Source organism: Phalacrocorax aristotelis, chromosome 14 (genome assembly GCF_949628215.1).
Source record: "Phalacrocorax aristotelis chromosome 14, bGulAri2.1, whole genome shotgun sequence".
NCBI classification, from domain to species: Eukaryota; Metazoa; Chordata; class Aves; order Suliformes; family Phalacrocoracidae; genus Phalacrocorax; species Phalacrocorax aristotelis.
In genome coordinates, this window is record NC_134289.1 from 16,956,663 (window position 1) to 16,972,199 (window position 15,537).

At 41.0% G+C, this 15,537-nt stretch overlaps 1 protein-coding gene across 6 annotated transcripts in view; it reads right to left on the reverse strand.

Moving 5' to 3' along the window:
* ADK (adenosine kinase) overlaps positions 1–15,537 on the reverse strand; it is a 298,134-nt gene that overhangs the window by 14,265 nt on the left and 268,332 nt on the right. For all 6 annotated transcript variants that reach the window (XM_075109456.1, XM_075109455.1, XM_075109457.1 and 3 more), the window contains one exon: positions 3,922–4,008. In XM_075109456.1, the coding sequence (XP_074965557.1) occupies positions 3,922–4,008 (87 nt within the window). The remainder of the gene's footprint in view (positions 1–3,921; positions 4,009–15,537) is intronic.

The window sequence follows — 15,537 nt, forward strand, 5'->3', positions numbered from 1 at the left end:
TAATAAATAAACGTTAACTTAACGAGTAATAGAATGTTCCCCAAACTCTACAAATGAAGGCTGTAATTCCATTAAGAGGACTCTTGTGACATAAGCCATGTCAGCAAAGCTCAAGTGATTTGTCAATGTCCTCAGAACCTGGAGGTGGAATTGCAACTTTAATTTATGGGTGTTTCAGGGACTTATAACTGAAAATCCATGGTACCCCTGAAATCCACAAGAGGTGCTGAGATGCTACGAAGTAAATCATTATTGCTTAAACTTCTAAAAGGTAGCAGTGTTGCTGGAGAGCAATAAAGGCAGAACTCCCTTAGCATTGTTTAGAGAAGTGTTTTTAGCATAAAGATACCTGCAGCAATTTTGAAACCGAGTTTCTCATTCATGCGCTGATTGCATCAGCCTGACTGGCAGAGGACTCGATGCCTGCAGTAAGAGGCAAGAAATTCAGAGAGGTTCCTGGTGCCAACTTCATAAAAGCACATTTCAACTGAAGAATGCAGTTTATTCCTTGTTGCGAGCTGTTGGAACGAGCTGGTTCTGCTTGGAGGCCAGTGGCTTCATGTTCAGAAATGCTGAACTCATGAATCAACGCACAGAGTTACAAGTGCCCAGAAACTTTGTGTCTTTAAACTTTTTCATTATTCTAAGGTTTCACAACCTTCGGTAGTTAGATAGGTTCTAGAAAAGAAAAACTAAACCCAACAGATTTCTTATTTTCCACTTCAACATGGAGAAAATCATGAGGAGTGATTTGCCAAGTTGGCATAATTATCGAGAAGGAATTTCCTTTCAATCTGTGAGTTATACCTCTGGAAGAGAGCGCCTCTGTGAAAGACCTTTCAAAATAGCATAGAATCTAACAAACCCGACCTCCTAATGCAAAATACGTCCTGCTCGATGGAGTTAGTTCTCATCAGAGCCCACATTTGCTCCAACAAAACCACTGTTCAGCCACGTTAATACACCAGTCCCAGAGAAGTATGGGAAGCTTTGCCATGGGACTCTTGTTCTCTGCTGCTTGAATAAAGGAACTATGTTCCTGGGAGAGTATATGATGACACTGAGTGCACTTCTCAGTTAAGGGATGAATTTTGAAACATTTTACTACACGGACACTAAAATCAAAATATTATATGTACTGCTGCCGAGGTAGTAACAACTTGATAAAATCCTCAATCAAAGAATGAAGCTAGAAAAACAGTGACAAGAATACAACCTTCCCATTATAAAAATGCAGTCTGGACAATAACACTGCATCTGGCTCAATGCTAGAATCAACAGAAGATACAGATGTTGAGTAGTATTATCAACATTGCTGTGCAGGGCTTTCTGGTAAGGAGACAATAAAGAACTTTTCCTGTTGCAAATACGTACTTTGAAAACACATGAAAAGTGTGATATGGATAAAATACAGACATTTCCCCCAAATGAAACACAGACCAAATCAAAGCCTATCCAGTCCAGTATCCTATTTCCTACATATGGGAAGGAAAATGAAATGACTCCATGAAGAAGGATATAAGACTAGAATCAGCTGCGTATCTAGACTGTTATGACTCCCAAACCTCCCATCTGGACTAAACTCAGAGAAATCTGTTCTCTGAGGAGAATAAATGACCCATTTATTATTTATGGAGTGATAGAGGAGACCTACGATATCTCAGAAGCTAATGGAAGAACCGCGGCTATTCTAAAGCTCATGTTGCTTTGCGAGTCATCGCAGAGAGAAATACGGCGCAACGAGACCTAAGCTCACCTACCGACACTCAGGTAAGCCTCTAACCGCAATGAGATCCCAGACGGATTCGCAGCTGCTGAGCCAACTTCCATTACAGAGGGAAAACCAGCTGTGGTCCCTTCCTTCCGTGGTATCGAGGGAGAACTGTACGATGCCATGCTACCACCGGGCACTTGTGCTCCGAACGAAAAGCATCTGATGTACCAGTGCTATTTGTGGGGGAACTGAGGAGAATAATACAGGGCCGTAAACAGTGACACGGGACTTTTCTGAAGATTACCCCAAATATACTGAAGCTTGCTGTACCCAGACACGTTATCTCAACAAAACAACAAAGGGGGGTTGATCTTTTAGAAGACCCCTGTTCTTTCCTTCCTTCCCAATGGAGTTTAGCATTTTCCACATCATTTTTCCCCTTGGAGAAAGGAATCTCACAACTGACAGAAGACCAGCCTGACAGGATGCACCTGAACTCCTTATGCCGCTGGTGGAACATAGCAGCTTGGAGTAGAGCCTGATGTGGTTTGTATCAGCCTGTCCAATGTTCTGAGGATGTTCTGAGTAATTACTAAAGTCAACATTTTAAGCCCTTCTATAGAAAAGCAGCAGCTATGGCAGCACCAGGGAAAAGGATGTAATTTAAAGAGGAAAGGTTATGAGAGACCAGGCAGTTCTTAAAGCCTGATCATTTAGTTGCAATAGTCTTCCTGCAGCTAAACTAGGAAAGAAGAAAAGTGGGATTATTAAAAAAAAAGTCCTGATTTCAAAATGCCTAAAATCTGAAGAACTGAGAATAGCTACCACCTGAGATAAACATGGCAGACACATGAAAAGCTGCTTCCTGCTGAGGCAAAGGTTGGTTGGTGTCTACCACATTGCCCACCTGGGCCCTTCCCAGGATTATTTTATTTTCAGGATCCAAAAACAAAACAGACAAGGCCTTTTCTCGTTTCTTCACAAGAACAGCAGCTTACTGGCACAGCTGGTACACAGAGCACATGTACCCAAGGACAAGCACTTGGAGATCTTATTTGTGTTACAGTCGCTGTTACTTACTGGTTCAAATTTAGTCTTGTTTGTGATTTAGGAACAATAGAGAGTGACAAGTGTGCACTAAAAGGTGTATGAATAATATGACCTAATGCGTTTCCCTCTATTTCTGTCCTTTTTGATTCATGAAAGCACCAAAGCAATGGGTAATAACATTCCTATTTTCAGCCAGATTTAAGCATATACTGAAAATTTATCATTGGTTTAAGTGATGTATTCAGTAAGGATGGAATTACTCACATGCTTAAGACGAAGCTTACGTTGAATACTTCCTTGAAGCAGGACACAGTTCTGAAGCGTTAATCTGGTAACACACTGCTCGTTATCCCCTTCATGGCTACAAGACTGAGCCCTGCAATTCTATTTATGAAGTCTCTTTGGTAATGTTTCCAGTAAATTAGTGACTAATGGAGCTCCTTACAGCTACGATGTACTGGATATTAGAGCCTTCAGGATGCAATAGTGCATCACAGAACTACATGTATGAAGGTTACAATGAATGACAGAACTTTTGGATTACATTGGTTTTTGGCTTATATTGAATAATTTTTAAAAACAGGCATAGACATAACATCCTCTTTTTTCCTTACAGCTTGTGCCAAAAAAAATAGTAAGTTTGCAAATGGATATTAAGCAATGCCAGATATTTTCTGGGTTTGTTTTACCAAATTAACCCTTTGTGTTCTTTTCTGATGTCCAAATAATTGTATTGGAAGCAGATGTTCTACCAAAATTGACATGATCAGACGACATTATGCTCACTTATTAACATACTGTTTAATATTCACTACAACCTGTTTTAAAGAACAACAATGTGTTAACATTTAAGCCAGGAGGGATTTCTGTACACTATATAGTACTTGATGCAGCTTGTTTATGCAACAGTCTGACAGATACAATTAATCTCATGAAAACGACCAGAGTACAGCATAATGGCATATTATTTTTAAAGTAATAGAACACACTTTCCCTTTGAAAATCAGAACTTAATTAAATCATATAACTTCAGGATGAGGGAAAAGCTCTAAATGAATGAAGCTCATTCTGAAGGACAGCTGAATTAAAAACTGGTAGATTTTATACAGAGAGAATAATAGGATAATCTCCAAACAAGAGAAAGAAGTAAGAAATACCTCCAACAAAAGCATCTCCAGCTCCATTGGTATCCACTATTTCACTCTGATCACTCACCAGCACAGGGAAAGTAGTCACTTCATTTTCTGTAGTGGAAGGGGAGAATAAAGTGTGAGTTACTTGCAAACATGAGTTTGAAAAGCACAACAAACAATGAAAATCGAAACAATTCAAAACCGGAGCTCTGACCTTTAACACAATTATTTGGACAAAAATATATTTGGTTTAACATTCTGCCTGTATTTACTGCACAGGGATACAGGAACACATTCGACCAAGCTATCTGCTGTGGACATTTTCATGAATTCCTTCCAGCTTAACTTATTTTCTGCATTCCCTCATATTAAGGGCAAGAGAAAAAAAGTAAATCAGGAGGAACAACAGAAAACACCTGAGCACAGGAACAAGACTAAGAAAAATCCATCCTGCCAGAACCAGTGCTTCCTATTAGTTGCAGAGAGGAGATGTAGCCTCCAGAACGGCCAGCCCAAGCTTCCAGAAGTTCAACAGAAATTGCTGCATTGTAAAAACCAAAATGCACATGAACTAACTAAAATAAAGCTGTGAAATAAAAAGCAGGAACTAGTGTAAATCAAAGTGCTCTCAAATTACAACTTTTAAAAAACCACGTATATGTGAGAAGCCTTGCAACTTGCCATCTGACTAGATTTTGTTTCAAGATTTCACTGACTTCACCCTCTTCCTTAGTATTTCTTTTTTTAAAAAAACTACATTTCCTTCTCTGCAGCTCCCTGCCCTCTACTGGCTCTCGTTAAACCAATTGCAATGGGTGGATACCCGGCATCTTCACCTCCAGTTCACTGCCACACCACAGTTCAACATAATTACACCACTTAGGTATGATAACTTCAGAGTTCTAGGGTTATAAATTTAATATATGCCACTAATTAATCAGCTATGGCTTTCCAGGTGGTAATGTCATAATGACGTGATAAAAATATAATTACCACCTTGTCACAATACCTTGTTAAAGTGTAAATTACCCCTGTAACAGAGCCAATGGAAGTTCTGCCTCTGGTAGTCAGTATGCATTAAACTGTCTCAGAGCAAACAGATTGTCCTTTGGCAGACAGCAGGAATTCAAAAAAGGGGAGGGGGAAGAAAAGCCTGTCAACCAGTGAAAATGAAAACCATCAGAGCTGCTTTCTTTTAATTTTTGGTAAAAATAGAAATAGATCCTCCAGTAGCTGAAAGCCGGAGATGAGTAGTTTCTTCACTGTCCAGCCACAGAGCAGATCCTAAAAATCACTCTTACACTGACGTAGACGGTAGCAAACAAGGAAACCTAGTTTGGGAGGCATATAAAGGATTCACAGTCTCAAATCAGGCAAGCCTGTGTGTGCTGCAGAGGTACCAGAAGGATCCTGGTTTCTGTGAAATGCAGTGTATCAGCTCTACTGCTCTTCACCATCTGCTACTAAGTGAACCAGGCAGATATAATGATGCTGCCTCCAGAGGGAACTGTTGGCTGGCCCACCAGGAGGGGAGGGGAGCATTAGCAACAACCATCCATGAGAGGCAAAGGGAAAAGGGTAATGAAAAACATAAGATGAATATTCCAATTAAAGAACAGGTTTCAGTCAGTTCTCAGTGCATCCTCTCTATCCTGTTAAGAAAGCTATTTAGGAATGTGCTTCAATGCTGTGTTGTGCTCTTAAGATAGTCTCCAAGAGCAATGTTTTTCAGTAATTTTAACAGGATTCATTTGAATTGGAAATCAAGGAAGAGAGGTCTTACATTTAACTCCGCCAGACGAGCAGAGTGTATTCATCCATTTCGTAAGAAGGTGTGTATGATTTGCTCTAGATAATACTACAACAATGATCAGAGAGATAACTCTGTTGAGGACACGTCGCAATAAGCTAACCTGCTTCCTCCCCAAGCGTGCATGGGCACACACAGATGTTCGGCGTTAAACACACAGCAGACACTGACATACGCATACAAATGTACGTGTTTGGGCACGGAGAGTGAATAATGCACAGACATCGCATTTCCAATGCTGTAAACGGGGCTTGGCATCAAATAAGACTCCATTCAAGCAAACTAACACGAATCAAAGTTCTCACCATCATCTTTCTCCTTTCTTTTCCTCCTCTGTCCTGATTCCTTCCCTCAGCTCCCTCTAGTACTTGCACGTGAGTATTGCACTATGAGCTCTTACCCTATTCTTTCTGCAGTAGATGTAATTGTGAGCAACCGAATTAGTCTAAAGCCCCAAACACATCAGGGAATTCAGCTGGTGTGAGAACAATCGGGTTTTTTCTGGTCACAATTTTCTACCTGGGTCATACATTCTGCCTCTATAACTTTACATATGTTCAAGAAGAGCAATCATCTCATGTTTTGAAGTACTGAAGTTTCAGAAGCAGCTAGCGTGGCTTTGGAGCACGTACTACATTACAAAGATAGTACCATCTGCACACATCCAGTTGGCAAATTACCTTTCTTTAACCTTAGGAGAACTTGTACTAGCATAGTAGAGTCTAATAAACTATAGTTAACAATAATACACATTGAAAGATACAACAAAATAATACTGAGGTGGGGCTTTTTAATTTCCTCCGCAATAGATGAAGTCAGTTAGAATTAAAGCTGCCATTAATTTACCTTGCTATGTCTGTGTAATAGCACAAAACCAGCTACCATCTCTCGCTGATCTGTGTTTCGTAACTAGGCACAACAGGGTGAATTAAGATGAAGCAGAAGTCTCCATCCTGAATATCCTTGCTTTTGTGACTTTAATGTCGCTTTAACTTCATTCCTGTGTGTGATCTATTATGTTGTAAAACTCCCAAATCCATCACTGCAAACACAGAGACACCTTGGCTAAGTGCACCGGTCATCAGTGGCCTTGCTTTTCAAAGTCAGTTCTGATTTCATTTATCATTCTGAGAGCTTATGAAATAAAGAATAATTACATAAGCATTTTGAAGTCCAAGTGCTGCTCCTCTGGGCATAAAACCCAGTGTTCTATTTTTAAGCAACAAATATCTTCTATGGTAAACACCCTGGGATACAACACATTCCACTTGGATACCATTTCCTGGAAGTCCAGAATTGCGAGTGCAAATTTTAACACGGTGTCTATAATTAGGGAAGCTTTGGTAATAAGCATTAAGGACATTTAATAGTGTGGGGCTTTCATTCAGCGCTCTCACTGATTTTACATTAGTGAGGAACTCAACTGTTTTAGAATGATACAGAAATAATCAAAATCAAACATTAACGTGGTGATTTCATAGGCTGAAAGCTACTCAGAGATAGATCAGAAAGAATCGGCTCAGTGGTAAATTTAGTTATTGTTAATTTGTCGCATTATGTGCGTAAAGATGTAAAAATCTATCTTTATTTTCCTCAGGCAAAAATATGCGCTAGCACATTTAGCTTAAGATATTTTTTGTAGGTAAAATGGTCTGGAGAGTTAATAATTGGAGAGCGATATTAATTGAAAAAACACTGCTCCTTCCATTCTAATACATTTACGCTCCCAAATGAACACAAGCCTATTTCACGATGTTAACTGAAACAATCGAACTCTGATGATAGCTGCAAATACTACAGGTCTGTCTTTAAACCAAATTAGAATCACAGACTACATGTCTACTCTTAGTACAGTAATAAACACCAGCAAGCAATCATTACATCCAATTAGGCTGAGTACTTTCCTTAACTGGGTCATTTACCAGTCTCTCTTGCTCTTAAAAGTAGATTAAATGTGTAAACTTACATTTAATTACCTGTAACAGAACTCTTATGGGCAACATGTTGGAGTGTCCTTAATTTTATATTAAAATAAAATAAAAGGAAGAAGAGATCCCTAAAACGTACACAAAAATGCCTAGCTATTTCCTCAAATAAGCTTTTGATCCGTGGGCCGGCAGTGGTAGTACAGATGCTTACAAGATGGAGACACATTAATGTTTCTTTCTGAGCTTTAACTTGTAAAAAAGGAACAACTGTGAAACAGAATTCTGTCCCTTCTCCTCCCCACCTCCATCCTCTCTAATTTTCTTTAGATCAGGGGCCAAAAGCAGATAAAAAGAAAGGGGGGGGGGGGGGGGGGGCGGGGGGGGAGAGGAAGAACTTGACAGAACGTAGAAACCTGAACTCAAAATCTATAAATGTCTCTGGGCAGCTAGAAGTAAGAAGTAATGGGAAAAGTATTTGGAACAGGCCCGTGTCAGGATGATTCTGAGCTCTTACCTCTCTCCGAAGGTAACGCCCAGAAGCCTATAGGCTCTAATTCTCTGCACCTTCTTCAGCACACTAATACACCTTTAAAAATCATGAGTGTAACAACCCCGTCTCCTGTTCTTTCCACGCTACATCCCGGTAACGCAACCAGTTCTGCCCCGTATCAGCACGGCGCTGAGCACAGCTGCAAGGCAAGGGCGGGCAGGGCACCGCGCGCTCAACCCCCGCTTCGCAACCCCAAGACCTGCGGCGACGATGCCTTCCGCACGCGCAGCGCTGGTGCAACCTGCCGCTTCCAAGCAAACGGAACGAGAGCCTGCCTTTTCAGGCTGGCCCTCTCGGGGAGCTGTACTGGATCACAGAACCACGGAATGTCCTGGGCTGGCAGGGGCCCACGGGGTCATCGAGTGCAGCCCCCGTCCCTGCACAGGACAGCCCCAAATTCTCGCCGTGTCCCTGGATGAACACTCGGGCTCCCTGGCACGTTCTGCTCGTTTTGCACGCCAGCATCTCCTCTCCTCCATCTACGCCTGTGCGCGGGTTGTACTGGTGCTGTGACCGCGCAGGGCTCGTCAGAAACGTACGGAATTTATTTGTGCGAGTCAGTGGAGTTAAATAGCATTAACAGGCGAGATGCAAATCAGCCCCATGCTCTGGGATCCTTCTAATCAAATATTTTAATAAAACTCAACAAATGGTGCTGTATTCTAATGAATTAAATATGTAGCCAAGAAAACGTTATAACTAGTAATGGAAGTTGTTAAGACTTTATTGCTATAAAAACCAATGTTAACCCAAACAAGTTATAGAGTAGTTGTCATTTATAATGCATTTATATGTCTATGGTATGATACAATCGATTAGTACAAATGTTAATTTATTTCCATAATATAAGACCCAAATAGTGTAATTAGACTAAAATTCTCCTCGCAGCTTGCTAAGCAAAAGCAAGTCCTTATAGCTGTGCTGGCCAGGATGCAAAGAACCGTCCCTCGGAGGCAGCTGGTTAATTTTCAGCAGAAACAGAGAAGGAATACAGTTCCAAAGACTTTGAGTCTTCTGTGGCTCTATTCATGGTCTGCAGGGGAAATGACAGCGTGCAGACCCCATCTCCCCTCTCTCCTAGGAGGTGAAGTTAATCCAAAGATGTTCAATGAGACTTCTCTTCCCTTTATAGCTCTCCTCAGATATAGACATTGTCCCATTATCTAGTCAAGAGTATTTTTATTCAGAAGTCGTATTCATAGCACCTAACTCAAGAGTGATTCATAGGACTAGAGTTAATAGAGGAAAGAAGGTTCCTCCAGAGGAACTTGTACGCTCATACACATCAGCTATTAGCAATGATGAAAAATTAAACACTATTTTTGCACCCAGCATATATCCTCTGCACCTACGGCTGCTGCTGTCTGCACTGCTGTTAACTCAACCCCACTCCTTTGAAATAACTTGATTTATACCAGCATGACATCAGACTCAGAACTCTCTATCTAGTTACAGCGATTGTAAAAATTGTAACCGCATCAACTAATGACTCATGAATAGCTTCTATAGGCCCAAATGTGTTTTGTGTACTTGGTAGAAGATGTGGGAGCCACTTAAACATCAGTGTTTTCCACACCACCACTGCCAGTGCCATGAGTTGAAGCTCTACCTTATTTCTCATATTAAATAATTCTTTGTTTGCACAAGTAAACGAACCACTCTGTGTGTAAAAGATGGGGAAGCAAGAGGTCGACAGAAAATACTAGTTTTGCTTCAGTCTGGTGTTAATGTAATGTGTTTTTTTTTTTTTAAATATATATGCATACATCTATGGAAAAACTGCCCTGAAGAACAAGCCGCTGAATTGTTCTGGCATGTGTCACAATGTTTAAGGTTTAGAACGGCAATGAACTCTGTTGAAAAAGCAACACAACAGTACTGCCATTTGCCCGCTAGGCAAAGATTTCAGAGGGAGCTGAAACTGCGCCCACTGAACTGCCAGAAAAGGCACTCCTCTAACTCGGCATGGCTGCTGAAGGCATAAGGTAGTGTTCAGAGCTAAATCCTTCTCCTGTGATCTCTGTCCGGGCCAGGAAAGAGCTGAGGACTCGGGAAAGGCAAAGGGTGTGAAGTCATAGGCACCAAAATTAAGAAAAGCTTCTGCAGATGTTTCACTGATCCAAAACAATGACTGCCTTGGAATTACGGTGAGAACTCAGGTCGAAATCAGCCCTGAAGACAGAAGAGGCGGGTTACAATGAAGGCAGCCTGGGAGCTGGAAGATCTAGCCTCTATGGAGAGCGTGTGCTGCTGCAGTGAGCCTCGCCACAGCGCTGAACACACGGGGCGACACAAAACCTGGTCTTGCCTTGGACATCAACAAACCCAGACATCTCTTCCTGCACTGCAAATCCTGCATGTGCTGGAGCGGCCACTGGACGTCTTATTGATCCTTATGTGTCAAAAACCAAGCCAAACCGCCCCCCCCGCCCCCCCATTACGTTTAGAGCTGCGTATGGGAACGGGAAATACAAACAAATCTATTTCTAATTGCAAATAGGCACCTCAAGAATTGGAAACACAAACGATGACAGTCGGAATGTCAACGTCTAATGTAAACAATGCATCACATATGTACGCCCGAGTTACACCCACATACACATTCGAGCTTACGTATGCTCCTCAACCTTCTGAAACTTCGCCATGGGGACTGTGCAAAAATAAAGCGACTTTCAGTTCATAAAGCAGACGGTGCGCTTTGCTTTGCACTGACCCCCACACTAGCATGTTTGTACTCCATTTCATGGTATTCTACAGACTTATTTTAAACCACTGCCTTGCTGGACCATCAAAACACTGTCCTATGGGAGAATGTTCTGACAAATACCGACCTATCATCAGGTCAAAGAAATTCCTACGCAAAAGCTTATCAGGGCATGGGCTAAAAAAAAGGAGAAAAACACATTATATATTTGATTTTGCGCAGGTCGAAAACTGTATTATGCCTTGCATTTTTTATATGTTAAGCATATTGCCCTGGCGGGGCAAACACACCTGTCAAAACTTGCAAGCTTTCTCAGCTATACCTCAGTTTCAGAGCGGTGAACACAGAAATCACATCATTTAAATAAATGCCATGTTACATGACAGCTTTGTTTATGCTACATGATAATCCGAGAAGCATGGGTCGTCAGTGGAGGCAGGAATGGGCCCAAGGCACTTCTATTTTACTTGAGCATCAGTAAGACTGAAAAGAGAAGGAGTGAGCATTAGGTCACTACAGAGCAGTTCTGAAGGAGATTTTTCTTCTGGGAGAATTTATATTTAGCTTCATAAATACAATCAGTCCATCAGAATGAGAGAGACAGCCTTCCCTAGAAACATTACTAAAAATAAGTTAATGCGTATCTATATATTTCTCCTTAAAAAAACCCAACTGATACTAGTTTGACATTGCTGAGGTAGGTATAGCGTAGAAATTCTACAGCATTGCCTTTAAATTACATGTAGAAATTTTAATTTTTCATCCTTTTAACTCAGAGATCAGATCTAGAATTTTTAGTTGTTTTTTATTTCTTATGCTGTATTTGCCAATACTGTGTTGCCTTTAATTAAGATCTCCCTAGACTACTTATTTTTGAAGAATGAAACATTCTTGCTAAATGAATTCTCAGGCTTTCGCAGGTTTTAAATCTATTGGAAGATGTCACTGCAGTGGAGGCCGAAATTTGTTCTAATCTCAATGGGAATATATTCTGCTCTTAAAATGCCAGTTAAAAACAGAGCAACTCCACTGTTTTTAACAGAATCCTTTAAGCGTTATTCCAGTCTAGAAAGAGAATTTGGCCCCAAATGAAGGAGCTTATTTTTCCCCTAAATTAGTTACAGATCATTTCTTAGATAATTAAACAACCCAAACTATGAGCTCTGTAGTATCACTTAATCAGTTTAAAAGTATTACCTAACCATTGCTGTAAGTAGGACGGTCAATCTACCACCTTTTAAATAATTTCATATACATTTTAATGTAAATCACGCAACCCTGAATTTATACAACACCAACTGCATAGTGAACTAAATTAATTGGGATACAGTTACTATAATAGCAGTTCTGACAAAGAGTTTCCAGCAAGAGCTCTTGAATCGTATGTTTGTGCAACAAGCCCTCGAAGGCACGGCAGCAGCACAGAGGCGCTCATAAAGGTAACAGGCAGGTTTTACACCGCACGCACTACTGTCGTGCAACGCAAACCCCAGTGCTATAAAAGCCGGCTGCTTGACAGAACCAAAACAACCAACCTAGCAGACAAATAAAAAATTTCCAGCCTCCATATCTGCGGGACTGTGTCAAACTCCCGCCATCGCCTGTCACTTGCAGTTACTTTTCTTTAAAGTTTTATTTCTGTAGTATTAAATTGCTGAATCATTCAGTTTTAAGCTATGTCAACCTAAAAAACCAAACCAATGAATTGATCTTCTTTTTAGAAGCAATAAAACATATTAAAAATCATAAACCTTTAGTCGACTTGTACAGTCAAGTTCAACTTGCGATCCTCCAAACCTCATTTGTATTCTCCCATTGTCAAGGCGAACACCAAGATATGTATTAGAAGAAAAAAAAAAAACCAGGTTCCTGCTCTGAAGAGTTTCTAATCTGAAACCCAAGGTTGGTAAGCAAGTAAACAGATACCTATAAATAAAATGTGGGCACTCTGCTGATATCATGAAGTTATGAAAAGTTATGAAGAAAGGCAAGAAGCAGATACTGCTTTAAAAACCAGACAGACATACAGGGAAAAACTCTGGTTAACCTACAGAGAGGGATCATTTGAACTGTAACTTAAACATGTGGAAAAAAAATTGGAAAATGCTTATTTCTGGTTCCTTTTAAAACCACTTCAGCAAAAAACATATACTTAATTTTTTTAGACATACTGCCTGCTTTTTTTGCCATCTTTTCATAGAGGAAATAAATAAACAGATTTAAAAAAATAGTTTGAATTTAACATTTTTGAATAAAAGCTTTCATCTTCTTACAGAAACAAAATTAACTTCTGTAACGCTTAACTTGCCAAGTTTATACTTGTACCATGCTTTTACTCATATTTGCCCTTCACTGCCTTTTCATTCACCCTCTTCCATTCCATCCTTCTCTGTTGCCTGTTGATTCCTACTGAAGAAGCGACAAACAACCGAGGTGCCTCCTGGTGACCCGGCAGCCGACCGCAGCCGATGATCCCAGCACAATCTGGATTTTTATGCCAACAAAAAATTAGATGGCTTCATTCTTTTTCCGTGTAAACACCAACCTGATCCGATAGCTGCTACTCGGTGGCAGCACCAGGAAGGAACAAAGCTGCTTGGCAGCAGGTTTTTCCACTGAATGCACTTGTCAAACCCGGACCTTTGAGCCTGTATGGCTTTACTCATCCAGCCTTGTACTTCCTTTTTCTGATTCAATTCTTAAATGCCCGCACATTTGGCACATTCCATCTGAAGTCGGAAGGGCGGTGCTTTCCTCCTGCCACTCTAACCTCCTATGAGTGCGTGGCCTCCCGCACTGTCCCCTCCCGCACACGAGTGACAGGCCTCCAGTTCCCTGTTAACCGAAACCAGGGAACGCACCAGTGCCCCCAGTCCCAGGGTCAGCAGGGCTGTCACTCCCCACCGATTTATCTGATTCCAGCAAAGGGTGCGCTCCATTCCTAGCTTGTCCTTAGCAGTTTGGCTTGGCCTTGAAGAACCAAACCTCATTTCTCTTTATCATCGATTTCTAACATATTTTAATTTCTGTATTAATCTCCCTAAGCCAGTTGAGATCACAGCTTCACATGCTCTCATCTTCTAGACCAGTGACCACCCCAGAAGCCAACACGCAATACATATCCAGCATGGATGTCTAACGTGCTTTACTTTGTTCCTCCAAACATCTGTTTCGGTTGCACGCACAAAGACCGTTTTATGGGTTCTGATTTCTGAAGTGTTTAAGCTGTCTAATTAAGCAGGACATCCAAAAACAATCTTTAGGTTCCTTATATTTGCTTTTAGCCAAATATAAAAATGGCAGTGCAAAAAGCAGGTACTTCTATTCCATGACGCACCAGAGACTAAAAGAAAATTGCATTTTTAGCACTCTACTAACTACAGTGTTTAACTGCTCACAAATGGGTTTTCGTATTTTTGTAGTAATTTACAGCGTGCAGTAGGTATGGTAATCTAATCCAACACAACTGCATAATTTTTGACCAACTTGCTGTTGATAAATAATGCAAGTATTAGGTTATTAAATTTTTTACAATTAAGTGGCTAAGAAAGCTGTTTATTGCCTTCCGTTATACCCTCTGTTAATAAGATCGTTGTTGCAGATGTTCGTGTGTGCTGCATTGATGTTTAATGGCGCATGATGCTCTAGGTGGTTCCCATAACCTTGCTTTGTCTACTATGAGCTGACTCAATTGATATGATAATAGAGGAAAGAGGGCTGAAACAAGCTGGGCTGTACTGGCACAATTTGCATAACCTTTAAATTTGCCATCGTTTGATAGCCAACTGCTCCTAAAAATTCTTACTCAGATGTCGGCAACAACAATATCCTGTACAAACAGCATTCTGCGACGGGGCAGGTGGGGAGGAGAGAGAGGGCACGCGCAGTCTATTGCACTTCTATATGCTGTCAGGAAACGTACTTATTACCAAATTTGTAAAGCCAACAATTTGGAGTAGAGTTCGGCGGTTTCATTCGTGACCAATTGCTACGAGCCACAATGCCTGGCCTGGCATCTTTTCAGGTTCACAGTACAATATCACAGTGTCGGATTACCAGGGACATAAATATTTGGTTCCATAGACTCCTCTCTGATTTAGTTCTGACTGCTAATCACTGGGGCAGGGAGAGGAATCGGGACGGGCCAGGGGGGCGGCGGGGGGCACAGGGGAGCAGAGTACGGCAAACAAAAGCAACGCAAGCAGCCCTCCAAACTTTAAACCTGGTTTCTGACGACCCTGTGTATTCTTTTTAAACAAACCTTAGTATTATATCATTCAGTAGGTATAGCCAGAAACCAAACAATATTAAAATAGCCTATGTTTACTGTATTCACTAAACCTGCTGTCTGTACATTTTAGGTCAGGTCCGCTTACTCTACTCACTTTACTACTCATAACAAAGAAAACAGCTATGGTGAAAGTAAGCCAGAGCCCACTTTCATTCAAACGGGATCAGCTACATGAATGTTATTTCTGTGGTATCCAGAGGTTCAAATCCAAACTGCCACTTCATAGCCTGTATTGTGCTCAGGTGTGCCAAGGTCAGGTCATTGGCATACGAGTAACATGCACGGCCTGCTTTTCAGATACGGCATTTATGTAATTTCCACTTTGCTTTATCTGGAAAACCTCCTGTGGAAATCACT